This window comes from Sturnus vulgaris, chromosome 6 (assembly GCF_052056855.1).
Source record: "Sturnus vulgaris isolate bStuVul1 chromosome 6, bStuVul1.hap1, whole genome shotgun sequence".
In the NCBI taxonomy this organism is placed as follows: Eukaryota; Metazoa; Chordata; class Aves; order Passeriformes; family Sturnidae; genus Sturnus; species Sturnus vulgaris.
In genome coordinates, this window is record NC_142248.1 from 33355587 (window position 1) to 33378155 (window position 22569).

Consider the following 22569-nt stretch of genomic DNA (forward strand, 5'->3'; position numbering starts at 1 on the left):
GTGTGGGTGTGAATGTATGTCTTCTTAAAGATTTGATGTTCTCTTTTTTTCCCCTCCTCTATCTTTTTCTTAAAAAAAAAAAAAAAAAAAAAAAAAAAGAGCTTCCTTAGATGTTTTTCAGTACTATTCCACTAAAGTCAGTGAGGTTTTCCTGCATAAACTATACAGAATCTCTTATAAACACTGTGTCACGAGTGAAACTATTTTCTAACTTTTTGTTTCTAATTTCTGACAGAAGCATGAAGGCATATGATACAGCTGTTTGGCCAAAGCAGTGTGAATCCCAGGCAGATAGCCTCTGAGCTAAAAATAATGCTGTTCCATTCAGGCATTTCAGAGTTGGAATGCTTCTTTGCTTTTTTGGGCAACGAGTTATTGATTTCTGTAACACATGTCGTTGCAGAGTCTTCTGGAACCTTTTTCAAAATTACTAAGTTTTGTGATTCAGAATGCTGTCTTCACTCTGGCCTACCTGGTGGAGCTATGTGGTTTGTGCTACCGAGCCTTCACAAAGGTAACAGTGACACTATCTTCCTTTAGGCACAAGTGAAAATAGGACAAAGTCGTGCTTCCCACAAGTAGTTTGGAAGTAAAGATGGAATCAGTGTCAAGTTTCAGGCATGTCAACAGTTTTAACAGTTTTTGGTTAATTAAGTAGTGATTGTGGTTCAGTGCCTTTTAATAATACTGAGTTTTACATTCACAGTAAAGACACAGATGATGGGAACCTGCTGCAAGTGTTGCTCAGAAAAGTATTTTGATGTGATTTTGGGACTTGTACATTTTTTTCTCATGTTGAGGGTATACCTGAGAGTATCACTTAAAATGTCTGTACAGTTGTATCTTTCCTAGTGCACAAGTTTAGCCATGTAACTTGTGGGTAAAAACTTAAATATTCCTGCTATTGCCTTTTGAGAGCACAGCTGTGAGGGGAGGCAGTGGACAAGTAACTAAAATGGAAGACTCCAAGTTAGGAGCTTTCCACCTTAGATCCATTCTCTATTGAGTATTTTCCTTTGGCATGCATGGCTGTTGCTATGTAAAAAAGAGAACAGTATACATACACTTTTAAAAAGTTTTAAAGATTCCTGGATGGAAGCTATGCTGTACAAATAACAGTTATTACTTGGGTTCATTTTTGTAGCTGTCAGTGAGAAGTTTAACAACAAAAAAGCAATTGAGCCTGAGCTCATATATACTCCATTACGGAGATTGTCAAGGTACTGAAAAATGTTGCCTTTGCCACTAAGTGCACAGTTTTCCATTCTTGATACATTTATCAGAACAGTAATTAATCCTCAGGAAACATTCTGTCATAAGTAACTACATGGTTTTCTATTTTGATAATGTACAACTGGAACATGCATTGTTTGAGTCTTGTTAAGACTTAAAATATCACTGTACAAACAGTGAAGAAGAAATGATAAAAGCAATGATACTCTAACAGAAAAACTGCACCACAGGAAAATAAGAAACCTTTTTACAAATTGTAATGGTTTGAAACATTAAATATAAATTAACAGTATGTTTAATGACAGGAAATAAGTTCTAGCTTTTTGTCTCATTTGAAAGAGAAGAGTTTATGCAATGGAGTAATCCTGAATACAGAAGAGATGGCCAAGCTTTTGGAATTATTTTGAGTTATATCTCTAGTTAAGGGTTTGGGCAAGGCAATGTAAATAAAATGTTAACCTGAAGTCCAATAGTGGTTTTTTTCATTTAAACAGAAAAGCCTCATTTAAAACTGAAGCAAAGACACCCCTCTTGCATTTGTGCTCTTATCAGAGTGGTTCATATATCTGCTAAAGCAAATTGTGAACTACTGGAAATTTTTCACTTTCCTTAGGCTCTGCAGTTTCAGAAAAATGTAATTAAACCCATGGTATTAGAAAACCCACACGTGTCTCTTGCATGCTTCCTGGTTGATTGTTCTATTAATACAGTGAGTTCTTAATTGCACACAGGGAGCTTGGATTACAGTGCTTGGTAAAATCTTTTTGATTTAGTTTAATGCAACCTGATGACCCAGAAATAGAAGCATTAGTGAATGTTCTGCATTGTATAGCCACAAAATAGTTAATTTAGTGGAACTCCACACTACATTATCTTTGCTATTTCTGAAAGCTTACCACAGTTTTGCCTTAGAAGTGTCAAGTTAATGACTGCTGTTAGAAAAAACACCAAATCAGTTATGATGCCTGTGCTTCTCTACAGCGGAAATCACTGTAGATAAATAAGAGTGTTGTGGTAGAGGACCACATAGAAGTGAATTCCAGAAGGAATATAATTGTGAGCATTGAAACTATTCAAATGTAATTGCTTGTTTTGCAACTTTGAGTGTGCTGACTGGAACAAAATACCAACTTTCAGCTAAGCTGTGGAGGATTCTTGTCTTTTCAAAGATCAAGCTACTCCGACATGCACTTTGTAGAGGTCAGTGCTGCACAACCACTCCAAATCTTTTTTTACTCCAGCGTTTTCCTAATACCCTGTGGCAGGAATATTTGAGTTTCTCTTGTCTCAGAGCCTGAAGACTCACGTCAATCTGATATTTCCTTGTCTGAGTTTCTGTTCCAGGTCAGCAATTTGGTTTTTTCAGTGCCTTTGGAACTCTCAGCTGGGAGTACCATCTCTTCTGTGGATTGTAATCTTCTTATCTTTAATTTTCCTTTCAAGGTCTTAAGGTCCTAAATGGACACTTTCTGGCTTTCTTATCTCTTCCAGCTGCAGAAGCTTGAACCTAAACTTAGCCTTTTGCTAGTGTTCTGTTGTCCCTTACTAAGTAAATGCAAAATGCCACATGATTTTTCTGTTGAATTTTTAAAAGACTATTAAGAGACCGATCTTCAGTATTTTTAATTACTGTAGTAACAGCAGTGATAAAATATAGATTTTTGCTTTATACTGGCTTACTTGGAGGATAGCAATCTCCATTAAAGATCCAAATTTACTCTTGTCATTAAGTATGGACCCTGAGGTACTGCTAAAACTTCAGTAGTTTCGTGTTCTACATATTGTCATGTGGTAGTCACAACTGGAAGGTTGCAAAACCGTTTTCTACAGGGATGCATAGACATTTGAGAGAGTTAATTTGGCTGATCAGTGGCTGAAGTATGTATTCGTGTCACTTCTGGTAGCAGATTTATACATGTGTTATTCCCCTGGGTGTTATTCTCAAGAAAAAATGGCTTTGTGGCAGAATATAAAGTTTATATGTATTTATCACCAGCAGGATGATAGGAATAAGTAGACTTGGATAGGAAGGATAGTCTGGGCCATTGACTTACATGTCATCACTCCTGATTTACAGTGCAGGAAGCAAGAGGTCAGATGTCAAAAAACCATTTTGCCTGATTTTGTTCAATCTCTCCTCATTGCATAGCAAACTTTAAGAGTTTAGACTGTGAGATAGGAGACTTCTTTGAGAAAGAGGCAGTTAGCCATTGTATTATTCCTAAAGCTGAGAAAAACTGGGATTCATGAAGCCTATGCTTCCTTTCCAGTGTTCTGATAAAGCAATTTATTATGGCCCAATTATATCCTATATAGCATAGATGTTGGTAAGAAAATAGCTGAATGCTTTTGAATGAATTATGTCTTCCTTCTTTTTCAGTCTGTGTAGGCTACTGGGCTGGGTTACTGATAGGAACTTCTGTCCTCTCTCTGGGGGGATGTAATTGTCCACTGACTTGAGTGTGGCACTGCACAGTGTCTGTGTCTCAAGTCTGGGAAGGTATATGATGGTGGGAAGGGACACTCTTCCTGGGGAATTCTAACAAGTAATCAGGATTTGTTTACACCGTGGGTATTGTGCACCCTTCTGGTTCTCCATTCCCACTCAGAGTGCCGTAGGATCAGAGAAAGTTCAGGTAATGATAGCAAGAATGATCAAATGGTTGGAGTTCACATACAGAGCAACTAAGTCAGAGCACTTCAGTCTGAAAGCACAGCAACTGGTGGGAATGTGAGAGAGGTCTGCAAGATCACAAGTGATCCAGACAGGAATGGGTACTTTAATTCCTTTCCAGTGCAATAAACATACTAAGTTTATAGGAACTCGTCAAAGCAAGCAAAGGGAAGTGATTCTTCATCAGTGTGTGACTCTTTGCTAAGTACCATTTGTGCTAAAGGTTGGCATGAGTCCCAGAGGTCACTGGACAGTTACATGGAAGAGAAATATATTGAGAGTCTTGAATTATACAGAAACCACACTGAGCTCAGAAGTTCCCTGAGCTGAAAATAGTTGGTGAAATTATACATGCTTGCCTTGTTCTTATTCTTCCTTTTGCTTCTGCTTGTGGCCTTGTTGGAGATAACTTACTGAAGACATTTGTTGCCATCTGACCTCTCCTGGATATTCTTATATTGTCTGTTTTTTATCAGAGCATCACTCATGCATGTGCAACGTGTGACTTTTGAATATTTGTCCCCTCAAGTAATGGTTTCATAATACAGCTGATTCTGGAGTGTTAGCTTCCTGCAACGTTAGCTGCCTTGACTGCAGCAATATAGTCAGACAAGGACAAGGACTGAAGTGTGGGACCTGTTCTGTCATCTAAATGTGTTATCTGTCTGCCCACTCCATGTAATTGAAGAGGAAGCCAGGAGCTTGAAGTACAGTCTCTTGATTCACAGACTGGCATCATAACTTCCATGAAGTACATACCATTCTCATGTTTTGGCACCTTCTCTCAAATCAAGGCCTGATATTTAAAATTTGTTTGCATTCAAAGATGTGTGGGTGCTGTGGGAGACATGCACTGCAGGCTTTTTTTGACAGTGTTCCACACAGGTAGTGTGGGGATATCAGTTCTTTGAAGATAGCACTGGTGACTGCTTGGTCTGCTGCAATAAAAGTTCATTCTCACTTTCAGCTTCTCCTTTGTGCAGCTGGAGGTGGTCTTCAAATCGTCTGTCAATAAAACTTATCTGAGGAAGAGACAAATGATCCCATTTTACAGATTTTGTGGAGAAACTGAGGCCATGAGTAGAAATTTTCACACATTTAACTTAAGTGAGCAGGCAAGTGTATGGGATTTACAAGATGGAGGATACTAGGTTTTAGATTTTAAGCACAGTTTGGATATGCTCTCATTATTAGATAATTTATCTCAGCTCTAATGGTTGTCTGAAATAGAGCATGGTGCTCCTGCTTATCAAAATTCTTGAGTTGCTGTGGTCAGTAGCAGGTTATAGATTTGTTTCACTTTTTTATCTTACCATCTAAAGTCAGAGAATGTCAAAATGTATAACAAGCCCATCTTATCTCTTCTATCTCCTTGCTGACTCAGCCCTACAACTCTGTTCTCAGACTTCTGTGTTCTAATCTCCACTGGCTGATTTCCCCCTATGTTTGAAAGTGTTTCTGTTGTAGCAGCTGTAGCCAAGACTGTTTTTTATTGTGGAAGTGGAAAAGTACTGCCAGTGTAATGAGTGGAAATAGATGGTCCAAGCAGCTGTAGTGGAGGTACTCTTTTTTAAAGGGGAATAACCACAGAAAAGTGGTTATGGTGAAATGTAGACTGTGTTTTGCAGGTTCAGTGAAAGAATGATGATAAATACTATACGAATTTTGTTCTGTGTTATTTCTTACTGCTTCCCTCTTTTCTCTTTTTAATGAAAGCTTTGCTTGCATACCTGGGCTTTATAACTATTTTATAAAATCTATTTCATGTGTGAAATACTAAATCTTGGATATAATGTCTGATAAAACATCCAAGAAAAATCCACCTTCATTGATGTCTGTTGAATTAAGCCTGCAGAATTATATGAATTCTGAGTGATGTTAGATTTTTTTAAGACAGCAGAAACCAGTACATTTTTGTAACTTCGTTATTCTCAAATTTAGATTAAAAGTATCTTTATGGTTTACTAGTGACTGTGAATTTCAGGACATTCATAATTCTGTGGTTTTTTGTTGCAGGAAAGGGACAAATTCTACTTGACACGCTGTGTTATACTGGAGTTACTGCAAGCACTCAAATTAAAGTCACCCTTACCAGACCTGAATCTGCTGCTATTGGTGCAGGTACAGGAAATTCTGATGTGATTCTCATACTGATCCTGTCTTGGCCCAGGTTAGGGAGTGGGGCAGGGGCTGAAGAGCCAAGTCCAACGTGGTTACAGAAAGTACCAGCAATGTCTGGAGAAGCAAGAACTTCTAAAATCCAAATCCAGTTGCATTTGTATGCATTGATGCCTACATTTAGGCTTCTACATTAAAATTTAAGAAACTAAATTTGGAATCCAAATTTCATGTAATGATAATGTACATCACTGGTGATGTACTGAAGATCACAGAATATATCTTGAGTTGGAAGGGACCCCTAAGGTTGAGTACATTGAGTTTTATATCATATCCTGTTGGGGCAGCTCCTCCTGCTGCTGCCTTATCTTCACATCCTAGCCTCAAACCCTGTCCCCAGCTTTGTGTGAGAAGGGCTGCTAGGTGATTGTGGGTCACAACTCGGTTTCTGGGAGTCTCCAGTTCCTGAAGGCCATTTTCTTTGTGAAAACTTTTGCCTCCAAGAAGGCAAGTGTGGCACAGTTCGGCATCACAAGCCTGTCCCATTAAAAAACAATTTGCTGAAGTCCATCAAATGTAATCACAGGTAGTGGGCTCTCATTGTTTACAATGAGATAATGATATGTTAGGAACTTAAATTTAGAAACTTAAAATTATAGGGAACCAGCATAACAGCACTTCATAATGTCCAGGTGAGGTGTTTATTACATAGATCCCTTATAATGCTCCCAGCATCACAGCTCCATTCACTCTTTCCCTTCCCATTATGAATCAAAGCTTCATGTAGCTAACTATGGACTCATTTTCTTTTGAATGCTGGTACATAACTCGTGGTAAGTAAATGATTACCAGATGACAGAGAAATAATACTGACAACTGAAAGTATATAGCAGTTAGGATAACTCTAAAAACAATTATGCTGTCAGTGTTAGGGGAAGGGTAGAATAACACATATTTTTTTTTTTTGATGGTTAAGGGTTGTTTTTAAAAATCCATTTAAGTTAAAAAGCACAAGTTTGTATTTTTTTAAATTATTATTAAACCCAAACTTATTTTTTTCAGCCCCAGTCAATACCATCAAATAACAACCACCGACTTCTTTCTGTCTTGCAGCTGCACTGATGCACATTGATACCATGTACATTGGTTTTTGTTGACTTGAACTGACTTTTCCTGTATTACAGAATGAAGCCATTATTCTTCATTACTCCTATAGTTCAGTCCTGTGGCTACCCCAAAGCATGAAAACCCCCTAGTCTGGTCCTTCCTGAATTTGTCATTTGAGAATGCAAACAGGCCAGTCAATTTTGGCAGTGGGGTTTAACTGATTTGCACTTGCACTTCATATTGAGTCAATTGCCTGAGAGACCCAGTAAGCAAAACTCTCTCTTACATTACCTTTATCTCATAAAGATAAAATGGTAATTGCCTGGGTTTTCCTCCTAGCACTGTTCCCATATGCTCTATTCACTTTGGGATGTATTCATACCTTACACAACAGCATCTAATGTGGATATAAATGTCTTTTATGATGTCTCTCTTTCAGAGGCTGATGAAGTGATTCATATTTCCTGCTATCCAAAGCAGCCAGCTTCTGTTTTTATGCAGTCAGTGGTGAAGAATAGGGGTTGTATTCAGACCATCTGCCATAGATGCCTACTGGAGGCATGATGACTGCTTCTCCCATTGACTGAGCAAATTGGCAGCTCTCAGTAGTATGTGGTCTGAATCACTCAACAGCCTCTGGAATTGCAATACCATAGTAACCACTAAGCACATCTTAAGCACCACTGTAATTTAAGAAATCTATCAGTAAAAATGCATATATCTCTTATTTTTAAAGTTTTCTCTGGTGCCATTAATAGAATGAAGGGATTAGTTCACCTCTTTACCTCACAAAGCCACTATGATATTAATTCAGATTGTATGCTTTTGAATGAATAAAGCCATAGCAGAGTTAACACAGCACCAAATGGAAATGGTTTTAATTTCCAACAGTCATGTCTCCATGGACATGTTAGCCTGCATGCAAGATTCCATATAGACAGAATACAGAGATTCTGTCAAAATGTTCCAGATAACAAAAGAGTTAGAAGCAGTTTAATTTAATGATAGATCAGTCGTGGGCTGACTAACAAAGGAGTTCCTAGAAAGGTACATTTGACACCCACATTTATCTAGATTACATAGTGCCATCAGTGTCACTGGTGACATTAAGGCTGAGACTTAACTTTATCCCACTTTACAAAGAATGAAAATTTTTAACCAGATCACTCCAGTCTTTGCATAGCTGTCCTGGATGATACAGGGTACAGAAAGACTGTCTCCTTGATTTGTCCTAGCAAATGAAAGCCATCATGTACATGCTGCTGTTCCATGGGTTTCCATAGGAACTACTTCTTCACACAGCATTTTGTTTCCCAGTACTTTTATCCTGCCCACATTACATCAGCACACATCTTCAGGGTTTCCATTGACTTCAAATTATATTGGTGTCTCTTTAGAATTTGCTTGGTTCAGTCATTCTCTAAGATTCAGTGTACCTGATCTGTCTTGTAAAGCTTGTGGAAGTGTAAGAGTAAATTCTAGGGCTGTAAAGGATATTGAAATACTTTTATGCAGAATAGTCAATCATTGAGAGTACTGCTAGTATTTATGCATTAGACAACTATAAAATATGGTGGTCAATATCTGTCTCAGTTTGTGAAAGTACCATGGTATCAATTAATTTTTAATAAGAAGGAAGATAAAGGCTTAGACCTTAGTTGACAGTTATTTTCTGTCTGCTCTTTCTTAGAAAGTTACATTGCATCACTATGGACAAAAATTGCTTAACTGCAGATATAATGTTAGGACAAGAAGTTGTAGGAACAAGCAAATAATTTGCAGGGTGTCCAATGCGTTATTGAAGTTCATAATGATTAAATAACAGCATTAGCAAGTTTAACGTATGAATGATGTGGACATTGGAGATTTTAGGTCAGGAGATTTGAAAACAAACAGAAACAAGAAAAAAGGTAAAATAAAAGCAATGAGAGATATTCTACTGTGATAGCATGACACTGACCATCTCTTAAAACAGCTTGCTTATGTAGTATTGTTCAGAAGTCATACCAGACCATGCTAGTATGTTGTCAACTTTAAAGCTCTTCATATAATTCATCATTGTAGAACTGGAATGAACATGTTATAATATCACCGTGAAGAATATGGCATCCTGCCTTATCATTCTCTATCATGGCCCACTTTATAATGAAAGAGGAGCATTTGATAAATGGAAGAAATAGCAAATATATATATATATTTTTTTTTTTTCATAAAGAAAGTCTGATTTGTTACACAATATTCTTCAAATTGCTCCTGCATAGCATATTTGTTAATTAAGTACATTAAAGTCAGATTTTTTCAATAAAATTATTTATAATGGTGAGTTAAATAGGTTGTTTATAAAGAAAGAGATCTCTAAAGGCAAATTACCATGAATAAAAGCAAGAAGAGACCTGAACTGATTTTAATGAATTAATGAATAAATTATTAGTGTCTTCAGGTTCCTCAAAAAATAATTAAAAATAACTTGTCTTTAATTTCTTCTTAGTTTGTTTGTGCAGATGCTGGAACAAAACTAGCTGAGTCAACAATCCTACATAAACAGATGATTGCCTCAATGCCTGGAGTAAGTATTGAACCAGAGTTCATTTCTTAGTTCTGTTGTTCTGATTTTTTCAAAAATACATCTTATTCAGCTTGCTTTGCTTCATTTTAATGCTCTTTCCTTTTCATTTCTCCTCTGGCAAGATGTATTACAGGCAGAGGTTGAGATGCTTCACCCTTTTTATTAATGGTGGAAAAGTTCTGATTTTGATGTTGCTTCCCTTGCTTTCACTGATAACCTTTAGTCATGTAACTGACTTCAGTGGAGTCTGTGCTCAAAAAGACAAATCTAAGATCTGCAGTTCTCAGTGGGGAAGAGACCAGCTAAATGCATCAAAAAGTGGTAGCAGGATGGAAAGCTACAAACCATTGCCTCCATTCTGACAAAAGATTATCTGATGAAAGAAGGGACTTAATGATATTTTTCTAGTGAAGTGTAAGTCATTCATCTATATCCTGCTGATGAGTGTAGCTAAATTGCAAGTACTCCTAATTGCCCAGGCACTGAATATGCACCTGGTGAATATGGGAGGAAGTAGCACAATGGGAGGTCTTGACTTGTTCCATGACACATGTGACTGAGTATCCAAGCAGATGGAAAGGGTTAGCCAAGGTTTGCTTCACAAGCTGAGTAAAACTTGTTTCCTTGTGTGTGTCAGCTTTAGGGATGACTTAATAGGATCTTTCTCCCGTATCTTCTGAAGTGCATGATTTTTTAAATGCCAATCTTTAATAATACCTTTGCTCCCAACAGGATATTTTAATTTATACGTGCTTTGAATAGATAGACTAACACTGGTGTTACAAGGTGTGATCATTTCAGGAGGAATGATAGAAAATTAGGCTGCCTACTGCTTGCATGAAACAGAATAGGTTGTTGGAGAGAAGTCTTGTGCAACTGAACATTTATTTTCAGAGGTTGGAGTGTAGTCTCTTTCATAATTCTGTTATTCAATATTCTAGAACCCAAGTTGAATCCTGAGTGCATATAAATTGGATGGAGAATATACTGACAGGGTTCCCAATGACCATATTTTGCTGGCTTTTATTCTGTCATGGAAACTGGCAGGAGCAGCATTTGAAAAGCCAGAAGGTGGCATAGTAAGGTAACACAGAAAAATGAGGAGTGCCCAGGTCAGTTGTTTAAATATAGAATGCTAGAAGTTTTTCAAATTTCAGCCACTAAAACTCAATTGTGGCTTAATAATTTTGTGACTAAAACTAAATCTAGTTCATTTGTATACTCAGTTAGGATAATCAGCTTCTATACTTCAAAGTGCAGGTAATCAAAAAGAGGTCAAAGAACAGTAGTTTTCTTCTGTAAACTTCACTGCAGTGTTCTGCCCTGAGCCTATGTCTTGCGATAAAGTATATTTTGGTGACTTCAAAAACATATCTAATTTAATAATGTGATCATTTAAACTCAAAAGTTAAGCATTTATTTTACTTGGCTGCTAAGAATGAGGCATCCATAGTTCCTATTGAATTCAGCTAGCATTATCTTCACCTCAGACTATTAACATATAAACAGAGGTTTATGTGATACCTAGTGGGTTGGTAGTATCACCTTTGGAAAGCTTCCCTGCAGGGTTCTCTGATCTATTCAAAGCCCTTATTTAATCTGACAGCTTCGTTCTGTTGACTGCTTTATGCACCTCGGGCACATCTTGTGCTAGATGAAGGCCAGATTCACATTTGTCACTGTTCTAGGAAAAGGATTATGAAAATTTGTAGTGCATGAATACAGCAAGCACCACATTGAGTCCTCTTGTTTTCCCTTTGAGGTTGTTTTTGCTCTGGCACAGGTGGCTTCTCAATAAGCTTATATCCTTATGATCTAACTGGAGCTTAAGTGCCATTAAGATACTGTATTTTGAATGCTTTTTCTTCAGAAATATACATGAAATATTCATTAGTTTTAGCAAAAAGGAAAAAACACGAAAAATTTCAGTGATGTTCATTTTAGTGATGTTTACACATAAAATACCTGAAGTTATTTAAACTGGTTTTCTGTTGTGATTAATGGGAAATAAGGGCATCTGTGCCTGTGACTGAATTTTGTTTTCTTTGATTGTAACTGATTGGTTCCAATTGCAGAAATGCTCAGCTGCTGGAAAAACTGAGTTCTTCAATTCTCATCGAGTTTTTAAGACTTTGATTCTGGACCACTATAAATTTCAGGATGGCATGACAAGAATATTCTTGAAAGTTTCATCAGTTAATCTTTTATTGCTATCCTAGATAAGAGTATTTTATGATGCATGAAGAAATGACAGCAGCTGGGCTATCTTCTTATAATATAATCAGATAAGAGGACTTAATACACTGAGAAGATGAACATCAAAGAATACCTATTCCTAATTATTCTAACTAAAAAGTACAACAAAGAATTTGAGACAGAGCAGTTCTATTCTGGTGAAGCAAAACCTGGTATTTAAACTTACTTCTTTTATATTTTAGTGTGGAACAGCAGCAATGGAATGCATGAGGCAGTATGTTGGGGAAGTGCTGGATTTCATTGCAGATATGCATACCTTAACCAAATTGAAGGTTGGTTCTGGAATACATTGATCTAAAGTGTATGAGTTTTGTTGGACAAAAATATGTTTTCTGTAAGGAACTTGCCTGGGAGACACAGTAGGAAGTATTTGAGGATGAGTGACAGGTTTTTTTTTCTTTCTCTTTCAAAAAAATATTAGTGCTATTATAGATTAGAGACTTCTGTAGCATCAGTCAAAAGAAGTAGCTTATGTGGTGTTGAAATAGAGGCTGATTCAAATATCATGAGCACACAATAAAAATGCAGGCATGATTTTTCTCAGATCTTGATGCTAAGTAAATGTCATATCAAAGTCAGTGTGAGAAGTTGCTGTGCTTAATATAACCCAGGGAAGCATAGAACTCCTTGCCTGTACAACTAAGTACACTCTTGTGGAGAAATCCTGTGTCTCTTATAGACCCAAACAGACACTTAGATTAACTGGAAGTTCAGAGGTTATTAAAATAAAATAATTGACCTAAAAAAGGGGATGTCCTTTTGCTGATGGATGCTATTGTTTTCATTGTCAGGTTATATTCTTTTGAGGTGGGGAAAAAACCAAATAGCTCTTACCTCTGTAGTCCAAACTGCATTTGGTTTCTTTATATTAGTTGGATGACAAATTGTTAAGAGGAGTGATAGGAAAATACTTCTGTTAACATACAATATTTTATTTAGGAATGCATTTCATGAAAAGATCCTAGTAATCATTAGCTTATGTAATTCTGCAAATTTCCTACAGAATGGAAATTCTCTAAGATGTTTTGAAAAAGTAACATTGCAGTTCTGAAGTTTATTTATGAAGCAATGAGATGAGAATGTTTACCCTACTAGTTCCTCACACACTCACTTGCTCACTGTCCCTCTGGCCCCTCAACCCCACCTTATTGCATGTTAATAATACTTACCACAAAGGAAGAAGAATCCCAGCTAAACTCAATCTTCTGTCTTGAAACTCACTGTAACTGTATTTTACAAAATATTCCTTTTCTTAACTTCTTACCCTGTTGACCATGGATTCCGTTGAATTAAAAAAAATATTCTAAGGGAAGTAGCCTGTTATGCTGGAGTAGAAATTTACTTCAAAGCACAAAGTAATTAGTCATTTGAAGTTGAATTGGATTGCCTTCCCACTTTGTCCCCTTAAGTTATTCACCCATTTCTGTTAAAGTTCAGAACTACTTTCAGAATATTTAGGCAAATGAATCATAAATGAGGCAAGAGATACATCTGATTTCCTAGTTCCACAGGAAAAAAATGAGCTTACCTGAAACCAGGAATGGGGAAAATTTGTCTATAATTACTTGCAGGTGTCCTCTCTCCTATGTAAAATGTTTCTGTAGAAAATTTTCTGTCATTTGGACTTTCTCCTTCTGCTCATCTCCCTTGACCTGCAGTCTGATTTATAGAGTTGTTCTTACAGTGCTGAAAACTGATGATTACTTCTTATTCTCAGTGGGACTATTTATTTTTTAAAATTTTATATATAGATATAGGTAGAACATGAACTAGAACTTTTATCCATTTTTTCACTTTCATGTTTTGAAATTGGACAAGAAGCTTCCCAAATCAGTCATCTGGCCATTTAAAACTAAATTAGAAATGTCATGTTGTTTTGATTTAGCCATGTAATACAGGAATCTGAGTACAAAATTAGCAATAGTCAAATTGTAGTCAAATTAGTAGAGTCAAATATGACCATAATTTTATGTATTGCAAAGAATAAGCTTTTCTGTCTTATAAAATTAAAAGACAGTTTTTATTTAAACAGGTAAAACTCAGTGGTTACAACATGTTTGAGAAAATATTTGTAAGCATTTAGAAGTTTACAAGTAGTCAGAACTTCAAACAAATTCACATCATCTATATTTAAATTTGTGCAAGCTCATTTAATATATTTACTTACATTGCTAGGGTTTTATTAACAGAGGTGTTACTCCCTAGAAAATGAGTCCTAAGACCATCTGGTTGTACAGTTTCTTACCACAAGTGTGTATTATCAGCAGCATCTGGGGTTACAGCTAACAAAGAATGCAATGTGGTTTATATGACCAGTAGTAATCCCAATAAACCACCTTTTGCTGGTGGTTTTCAAATGTTGGTTTTCAAATTTGGAAACTTCTACTCTCTGTAGGAATTCAGAGAATAGACATAGTTAAAATTTTTTATTTATATTCGATGTCATCTTTTGCATATCCAAGAATAATTTCTTTGAAAGGCCTAATTATTTTCAGTCCTGTATATTAGGAATTACTGCACTAAAAAAGGCATAAATATTAATTCTCAAGATAATTGCATTTCAGTGTACTGTTTTTATTCAGTTTATTATGGTTTCTTTTTCCCTTTGGGATAACATCTTAATTGGTAAAGCTTGGCAAGAATTTATTTAGAAAATTCCACCTTTTTTTAAGATTTATAATATATTTGCCTGCATAACTGTCTATCCTTTTTACCTGTCTATATAACAAAAGTCATTAAATATTCATGCTGGTACATAAGGGTTTTTTCTCTTGAAAGAGACTTTAAAAGTGCAATTTGAGAGTGTAAATTTCTGGGGTCAGATATTTACCTGTTACAAACATATTATTGGTCCACTGATTTTTATCCTGTTACAATAATTGAATAACTGATGACCTGATTTTCTTGTACATAGCATATGGCTCTCCTTTTAAGCAAGCAACTGCAGTCAGCATGTGTTCTGGTATAACCTAGTACCAGAAGGTAATGCAAAGTTAGCTGGCAAAGCAGGATAAATGATCTTTACAGGCATAAATATTTGAGTATTTCTTGGTAAGAGGTTTGGCCCTTTTTATTGCCAGAGCTTAAAGGCATTTGTAACTGAATAGTGAAACGTAGTTGATTAGTGCAATATAGTCATCTTGCTGATGAAAAAATGAGAGCTTCTTTCTGAACATGTAAATGGAATATTGCATATGGAAGGCATTTCCTGCCCAGATGCTGACTTTTTAAAGGGTTAGATTCTTTCATTTTTACCTAAGCTCTCTGGATTGTCAAGCATTAGTTTGTATTTATCAGCTGTTGAGTCTGCTGATACAAAAGCTGCCTATACATTTTGCCTAATTTATATTTTGTCTGGCCTCTTGGAATTGTGGCCCTCTTTGGAAAGCTCTGCATCATACAGGTGTTACTAATAGAGGGATTGGAGAATTTAAAAAATCTGTTTCTGAGCTTTGTTCTGTAGATACAGTTAGAGATCCTGAGAAGGAATTGAAGGGGAGTGAAATAGAATATGCTGTTTTTTGGGAGAACTTAGTTCAAGCAAAATACTCTTTTTGGGTAGAAAATCAGATCTTTGCCTTGCAGAGTCACATGAAGACTTGTTCTCAGCCACTCCATGAAGACACTTTTGGTGGACATCTGAAAGTTGGTTTAGCTCAAATTGCTGCTATGGAAATCACCCGGGGAAACCACAGGGATAACAAAGCTGTGATCCGGTATTTGCCTTGGCTTTACCATCCTCCTTCAGCAATGCAGCAAGGGTGAGAACGCTTTTCCACAAAAGGGGATACTAAAATAAGTTAGAAATCTTCACAAAAATATGATTTTATTGTCAGATTCCATAGATAAGACCCACAGTGGGACATTGAAACAGCTGCTCAGCAGCTCCCTGATCCTTAACTGAGGAGTTTGTCAATGTAATATTTAAAGTACATGCCAAAGGGATAGTGGAGATAACTCCAGGGGCTGGACTGGAGTAACACTGGAAATTAACTTGATTCTTGGTCTAGGTGCAGGCAGTGAAATGCACACAGGCACTTGATCAGTCCTAGAGTTACAGAAAATATTCTCTGAATTATAGACAATACAACAGGAAATGGCCTTTGAAATTATGGAATAGTGAGATGAGTGAGAACTCCTAAGTGTAGACCTACTAATGTATGATAAACTACTAACTTCACCTGCCTAAGGTTAAACGAGGGAAACCCTGCTCAAGACATGTTTTCTGTCCCTTTTCAGTCTGAGAGATCCTGATGTACAGTGTTTTATTTTCTACAAAAAGAGGAGTACTGTCCCTTGTGTTACAGTGACAAGTTGTTTTGAGTATAAGCAGTTGAACTATGTTTCAACAAACCTGCATTCCTGTGCCAGCTCTGTCCCAGATTACCTGTCCAGGATTCTGGGGACTAAGCTGTTTAGGCTCCTGTCCTTTAGATACATCTGCATGTGCATTTATGTGGAGCATATCTGCTTTTGGAAATAACAGAGTGCTTATCTCCCTGCACTTTCTTTTATTAGATGTAAAAAAAAAGGAACATGTTCTGAATTGAAAGTAATGAATTACTTTAAGATCCTATAGAGACTTGAGGAAGAGAATTGTATCACATTTTATTAAAAAACAAAAATTAATGGAATGCCTCTTGGGTAATATGAGTCTTTGACAATGACATCAAATTAGAAACTAAAACCAGCAGGGAGAGTGGCCTAGTAAATGGTGGTTTATTGATGGAAAAACAATTATTTTTTTCCTGTTCCTATGAATTCAAATGAGTATTTAGTCAGAGCTTGGAAGCAGCAAAGGGATGGACAAGATGTCACCAGTAAAGGGCTCTTCCTTTGTAGATTATATAAGCACACTGCTTTGCAATTAGACACTGCGCTAGATGGTGGAGAAATATTTAAGTGTTACAAAAAAGCATAGTCCCTGCCCTCAAAAACACAATCCAAATGTGCAAGGAGAGGCTCAAGAACACAGAAATGACCTCCACTTTACCAGAGGAGAGCTGGAACACAGTGGAGGTAAGGCAGCTGTGTGGAGTCCAGGGGAGCTGAGAGGAGCATTTCCACTTGGGCAATCCTTCCCATCTGATGATACCTGTGTGAAAAAATCATTGTTTATGGAAGAAATGAATCTGTGACTACTTTAACCTTTCAGAGAAACTGTTTCTTAGACCCACCAAATATGTTCTATTGGACTTGTATATTGTATGTCAAGGCCACCAAGTTCTGTGTGGCTGGAATCTTCCCACAAGCTGTACCAACAATCTGTGTCTCCAGCACACTGAGACTGCATCTACCAAATGTGCATAAGGAGACTCCATAATTTGGGAAAAGCCAGAAAACTTAGTATCATTGTAAAATCTGCTCTTTCTTGACAGGCCCAAAGAGTTCATAGAATGTGTCTCACACATTCGTTTGCTGTCCTGGCTACTTCTGGGGTCTCTGACACACAATGTTGTCTGTCCAAATTCTCCATCATCTTGCATGCCTATTCCACTGGATGCAGGTTCACAAATTGCTGACCACCTTATTGTTATTCTGATTGGGTTTCCAGAGCAATCAAAGGTAAGGCATTATGTGTTTTAAGTAGAGATGTGTTATATATTGGCCTTATTACAGACATTTATTTTTAGTAAGATAAAAGGAGGGGTAAAACCTTAATAAAATCCAGGACCCAGGGAAAGAAATCTCTGTACAGTTTTTCTTACGTGCTAGAAAACTGGTGAAATTAGTACACTTAAGTTTGAGTTTTGCAAAATGTCTGAACACAGGAGTGAGGGAAGAAAAACTGGATTCCAGACTGAAGGTTCAGCAGTGACCATCTCTGTGGCAAATCTCTCAGATAGTGTTGTATGTCTGCATCGGATAGCATGTAAATAATTTTATGATCAAAATAATTACAAACAGTGATGATTCAAGCACGACTTTTTCCTTCAGGTGTTCAGGACAAGAAGAGTTATTGCAGATTATAAACACATTTGTGACAGTAGTTTAACACAAATATTGCAGCAGTCTTTGACACCAATCAGGTTTTTATTAGTGACAGAAGCAGAATGATAACACATTTATCTCGTACATAAAATCCCCCTTTCTTTCCCTCCACCCAGCCAAGGCACTGGTGATTCCCATTCATTTCTTTGGCCTTTTTTTGGTCTTTCAAATACCTCTTTCCAGTTACCAAGCAACCATTGCAATGTTTGGTGCAGTCATACTGCCACAGAGCAGGAATCCCTCTTGCACTTGCAAACTGAGAAGACATCTCCGACCAGAAGAATCTTTCTTGTAATGAAGTAGTTAAAGTCCAGCAGTCCTGGAGGCTCAGATACTGTGATGTATAACAAGGATTAGCAAGGAGCCATGCCTGACTATGCAAAATGAATTCTCTTTCCTTGACTGTTTCCTTGTGACTGTGAGCAGTCCCAGCAAAGCAGAAATGGATGACAGATTAACAGATGTAAAATCATATATTTTGTATGATAGCTGTCCTTCCAGGTTCTGAAGTGGAGTCATATGTGCCACAGCCTTCTGCAGTGGAGTTTTCCATTAAGAAAGGTTCAGAAATAGTCCTGAATATCTGTTTTCCAGGTGTTTTTTTTGCAAAACAAACTTTCTTTTAAAGGAACTGACCTTAATGCCTGACACTTAGATAGCATGGGTGCATATTTGCAAATGCAGTTTTTGGTCTGAAAATATAAACCCATTTTTTAAACATGGAAAAATTAACATCTTAAGTGTACTTGACTTACTATTTCCTAATGGGAGGGAAACATGGGAAAGTGAGGGACGAAACTGCACAGTGGAACAGACACGACGGGGGATGAAAGCCTCTGCACTGTATCCCAATACACTTGTTTAAATAAACATTTTCTTCTATTTTCTGTTTCTGCAGACGTCTGTTCTGCACATGTGTTCCCTGTTCCATGCATTTATATTTGCTCAGCTCTGGACAGTGTATTGTGAACAAACAGCAGTAGCTCCAACAGTCCAGAATCAGAATGAATTTAGCTTTACAGCCATCCTCACAGCCCTGGAGTTCTGGAGCCGAGTGACACCAAGCATCCTACAGCTAATGGCGCATAACAAAGTGGTAAGTCAGGTGCTGCAGACAGATTTAATACAGATTAAACTCAGAGGAGGCTTGCTCTGTTTTAGTGGAATAGAACAGGCTATGAATAACATCATAAAGTGACTTTGATGCTTTTGAGAAATTAAAGGGATAGCTAATTAGTAGTGATTTAACCTCACAGTGAGCCTGAAACAGGATCTAGCCAGAATCTGCCTGAAACAGCATCAGGAGCTTGAGTCGCTGCTTGTTGGATTAAGAGCTCTGTGCATCATGTCTCATTTTGTATATATTCCTGCTCTTAATTGTAGTCTGCTGTTTCATCTGATTCTGCCTTACAGAAGAAATGAACTGTTCTAGGATAATTCTGTGAATATCCATTTGATTATTTTTTACCATGTGATGGTGAAAAACTACACAACTGCTGACAATTGGCCACCCATAATTCACAGGTTACTCATCAAAAATAAGCTACCTAAATATCTCTTGAAACATTTGTTGAGTAGTGAATGACTGGAAGGAGGCATCTCTAGAGATAAGATTTAAAAGGGAAACGTTCACTGTGTCCAGAAATCATCCCTACCATTTGCTTGGAAATAACCTTTAAATGTTTATCCCAAATACTCTCTGCTGCTGGAGCAATTTTGTACAATAAGAACCCAGAGGGCTTCCAGCAGCCTTCTGATAGCTGCTGCTTTGCTTTCCCTTGACTAATGATTCTCTGTGCCTGCAGGCTTTAGGGTTAAGAGCTGGGCAAGAGCTGATGGGCAAGGCCTGTTGTGTTTCCCACAGGTCAAAACTTTTTACCTGGGATGTTCACTAGTAGTTTTGGCTCTGGAGAGCCTGATGGTAGCTTTGAGAGGGAAACATTTTTATACATGGCCCATTCCTCTTAAGTTAGGTCTTAAGGTTTGGGTTTTTAAAGTTTGCTGCTAACAAGGTTTTCATTCTTGGTTTGTTTGGGTTTTCTTTTTTCTTTTTTAAATGTAGACCTGCCATGTGTATGGAAATTGTTTTATATAATTACCCTTTCCCCATGTGAAACATCCTCCATCCCAGGCAGGATTTGCCCTTTTAATTGTAATTGTATGGGCTGCAGTTCAATGTCTCAGCCAGTTACTATTTCCTATGTCTTGTCCATATCAGGCAAGGAGAACCTAGAGCTGTCCCTAAATGATATTTTAGCTTCTGCCATTAGTGGGGTCACTGTGGTTCACAAGCCCATTGCTGGAACAGTGGTTCAGGAAGCTCCATTTGAAGGAACAGGAAATGTGCATGGCATTTCCAACCAGTCAGTTGTTTAGTCAGACACAAAAGTCTCTTGTCAAGCCCTAGGACAAGAATATGACTGGGAAGTCCCAAGTTCCAATCCTTTTTCTGAAAGTATATCATTATGTAGCTTCAGAGCCACAGTTTTTAAGCTCTCTGCCTGTTGCTCTGTGAAATGCAGATAATAACACTTGCCTGTCTCACAGGCGTGTTGTGGGGTTAGTGTTTGTGAAGCACTTTGACAATGAAAAGCAAAACATAAAAGCTAAGTTTATTATTATCAAGGGGAATTTACATGTAGTTTAGACAGGCACTGTAAATAGTCATTGCTGGCTGAGGGTGTTTGTCTTGTACCTGTGAAGTTACACAATATAAAACTTAAAAAGCTGTCTACTACCAAATAACTGATGCTTGCATCTGTCATAAATTATGATGCAAAATGGAAGAATTATGGACTAGCTGTCAGTTCAAAACAATGAATTGTCTTTTGATGGGGGATAAAAGGATGGGTTTTATGAGTATGTTAATTTTCAAAGATTCAATAAATAAAACCACCAATTTCTGACACAGATTGATGGGAATTACATAGCGAGGACGTAACAAACAATTTATGATGTCTGAAAAGAACAAAGCCAAAGCCAACTTGTTTTGATGTGTGGTAAGAATTAAAATACATCAAGGATTGAAATACTTAACAGATATGTTTTACCACATTGGGACAAAACTAAATAAAGAAAAACATCCCATATATGCTTATGTAATATTTAATCTTGTGTGTCAATGCTTAATAAATGCACACCTTGTGGTTCAGTGTAACTGCCTAGCAAATACAGGAAGATCCTTCTTAGAGGCTGTTGGCTTATCTTACTACATTGATATGCTGGATATTGATTTGGTTTTATGTTTGATTTTTCTTTTCCAAGATGGTGGAAATGGTGTGCCTGCATGTGATCAGTTTAATGGAGGCTTTACAAGAATGCAACTCTACTATCTTTGTAAAGGTAGGCATACTATACCATGAATATTTATTAAATTATATTGCCTGATTATTCTGATTTCTAAAAGTATTGTCCTCTGCTTCCCCTCCCACTCAAAAAAAAAAAAGTGGAAGAAACTGAAGTTGAATGTTAATGCCACAATATGCCCTAGCAGACCAAACTGAAAAATAAAATCAGTGGTAAGAAGATGAGTGCAATCTCAAATTCAAGTTCTCCTGATTTTTTAAAAATTAACATCTAATCTACTTCCTCTTTCCATTGCCACTAATGTCAGTAATGATCTTATTCTTCTCATAGAAAAAACTAATGTCACTGACTTTGAGAACCTCTAACTATTGCTTGAATTTTCAGCCGTTCTGTATCTTTGAATCATAATGTTCTCTGTGTTCTGAGCCTCACATTTATTTAGGTGGATAACATAAACTTTTTGCCACAGTGGTTTTCTTGTTATTATATGTGTATGAGTTGTTTCTTTGGGAATCCGTAGTCAGTCTTCCATGGGTTATCACAGTGTTTGTAGAAGGGATGAGGAAGTCTCACAAGCATAAATCAATTTTACTATCCTTTTTTATGTTTTCCCAATTCAAGAGAGTTTCCACAGAAGTAGTTAAGGTTAATACAGTTCTTCTGTTGCCATAAAGGAAATTTCTGACTTGCTTTACTCCAGTCTTTTATGATCAAGCAAGAATTGAAAATAAAGTAGCTAAAATTGAAGGTCTTTATGTCAACTGACATTAAAGCATTTGCACTCATTGTGAAAATATAGATTTGTAATGGCTTGATTCACTGCAGAAATTCTGTCACTAAGGGATGTTAAAGTGATTATAGCTAATGTCTGAAAGACATATGGGCTTCTCTTTTAGCCAGTCCAGGATGTTCAGAATTTGACAAAGATGAAGAGTGGCTTTAAAGCTGTGAAAAGAGAGGCCTTTAGGGCCAAATTCCTGTCACAAATCAAATGAATGCTTTCAGAGGGATATGTTTGAGAGTATATATCAATATAATGCTAAGTCAGGTTAAAAGGACATTGTTGTTACTATAAAATCAAGCTCATAAAACTGTGGAACTGTGAGTTAAGGTGCTAAGCTCTCATGTTTAGTGGATGGGAGATGGAATAGAAAAATTTGGGTGATCAAATCCCCTTTACTCAGCCCTAAAGTGAAATCCTGCATGAACAATATAATATGCATAACAGTACTTTAGGTTTCATAGTTCCAGATTACTATTTTTTTTTTCTGAACTAACTGATGGTAAAAATATTTATTGTAGATCTGAAAAATAAGTG

The 22569-nt window shown here is 36.9% G+C and overlaps 1 protein-coding gene across 7 annotated transcripts in view; it reads left to right on the plus strand.

Moving 5' to 3' along the window:
- Positions 1 to 22569, plus strand: part of UNC79 (unc-79 subunit of NALCN channel complex) — a 106729-nt gene that overhangs the window by 79894 nt on the left and 4266 nt on the right. For 6 of the 7 annotated variants that reach the window (XM_014884499.2, XM_014884503.2, XM_088166172.1 and 3 more), the window contains 8 exons: positions 404 to 514; positions 5924 to 6028; positions 9621 to 9698; positions 12137 to 12226; positions 15540 to 15715; positions 17333 to 17519; positions 18844 to 19041; positions 21210 to 21287. In XM_014884499.2, the coding sequence (XP_014739985.2) occupies positions 404 to 514; positions 5924 to 6028; positions 9621 to 9698; positions 12137 to 12226; positions 15540 to 15715; positions 17333 to 17519; positions 18844 to 19041; positions 21210 to 21287 (1023 nt within the window). Of the gene's footprint in view, positions 1 to 403; positions 515 to 5923; positions 6029 to 9620; positions 9699 to 12136; positions 12227 to 15539; positions 15716 to 17332; positions 17520 to 18843; positions 19042 to 21209; positions 21288 to 22569 lie in introns of those variants that run through there. The other variant, XR_015804218.1, reaches the window with a different exon arrangement.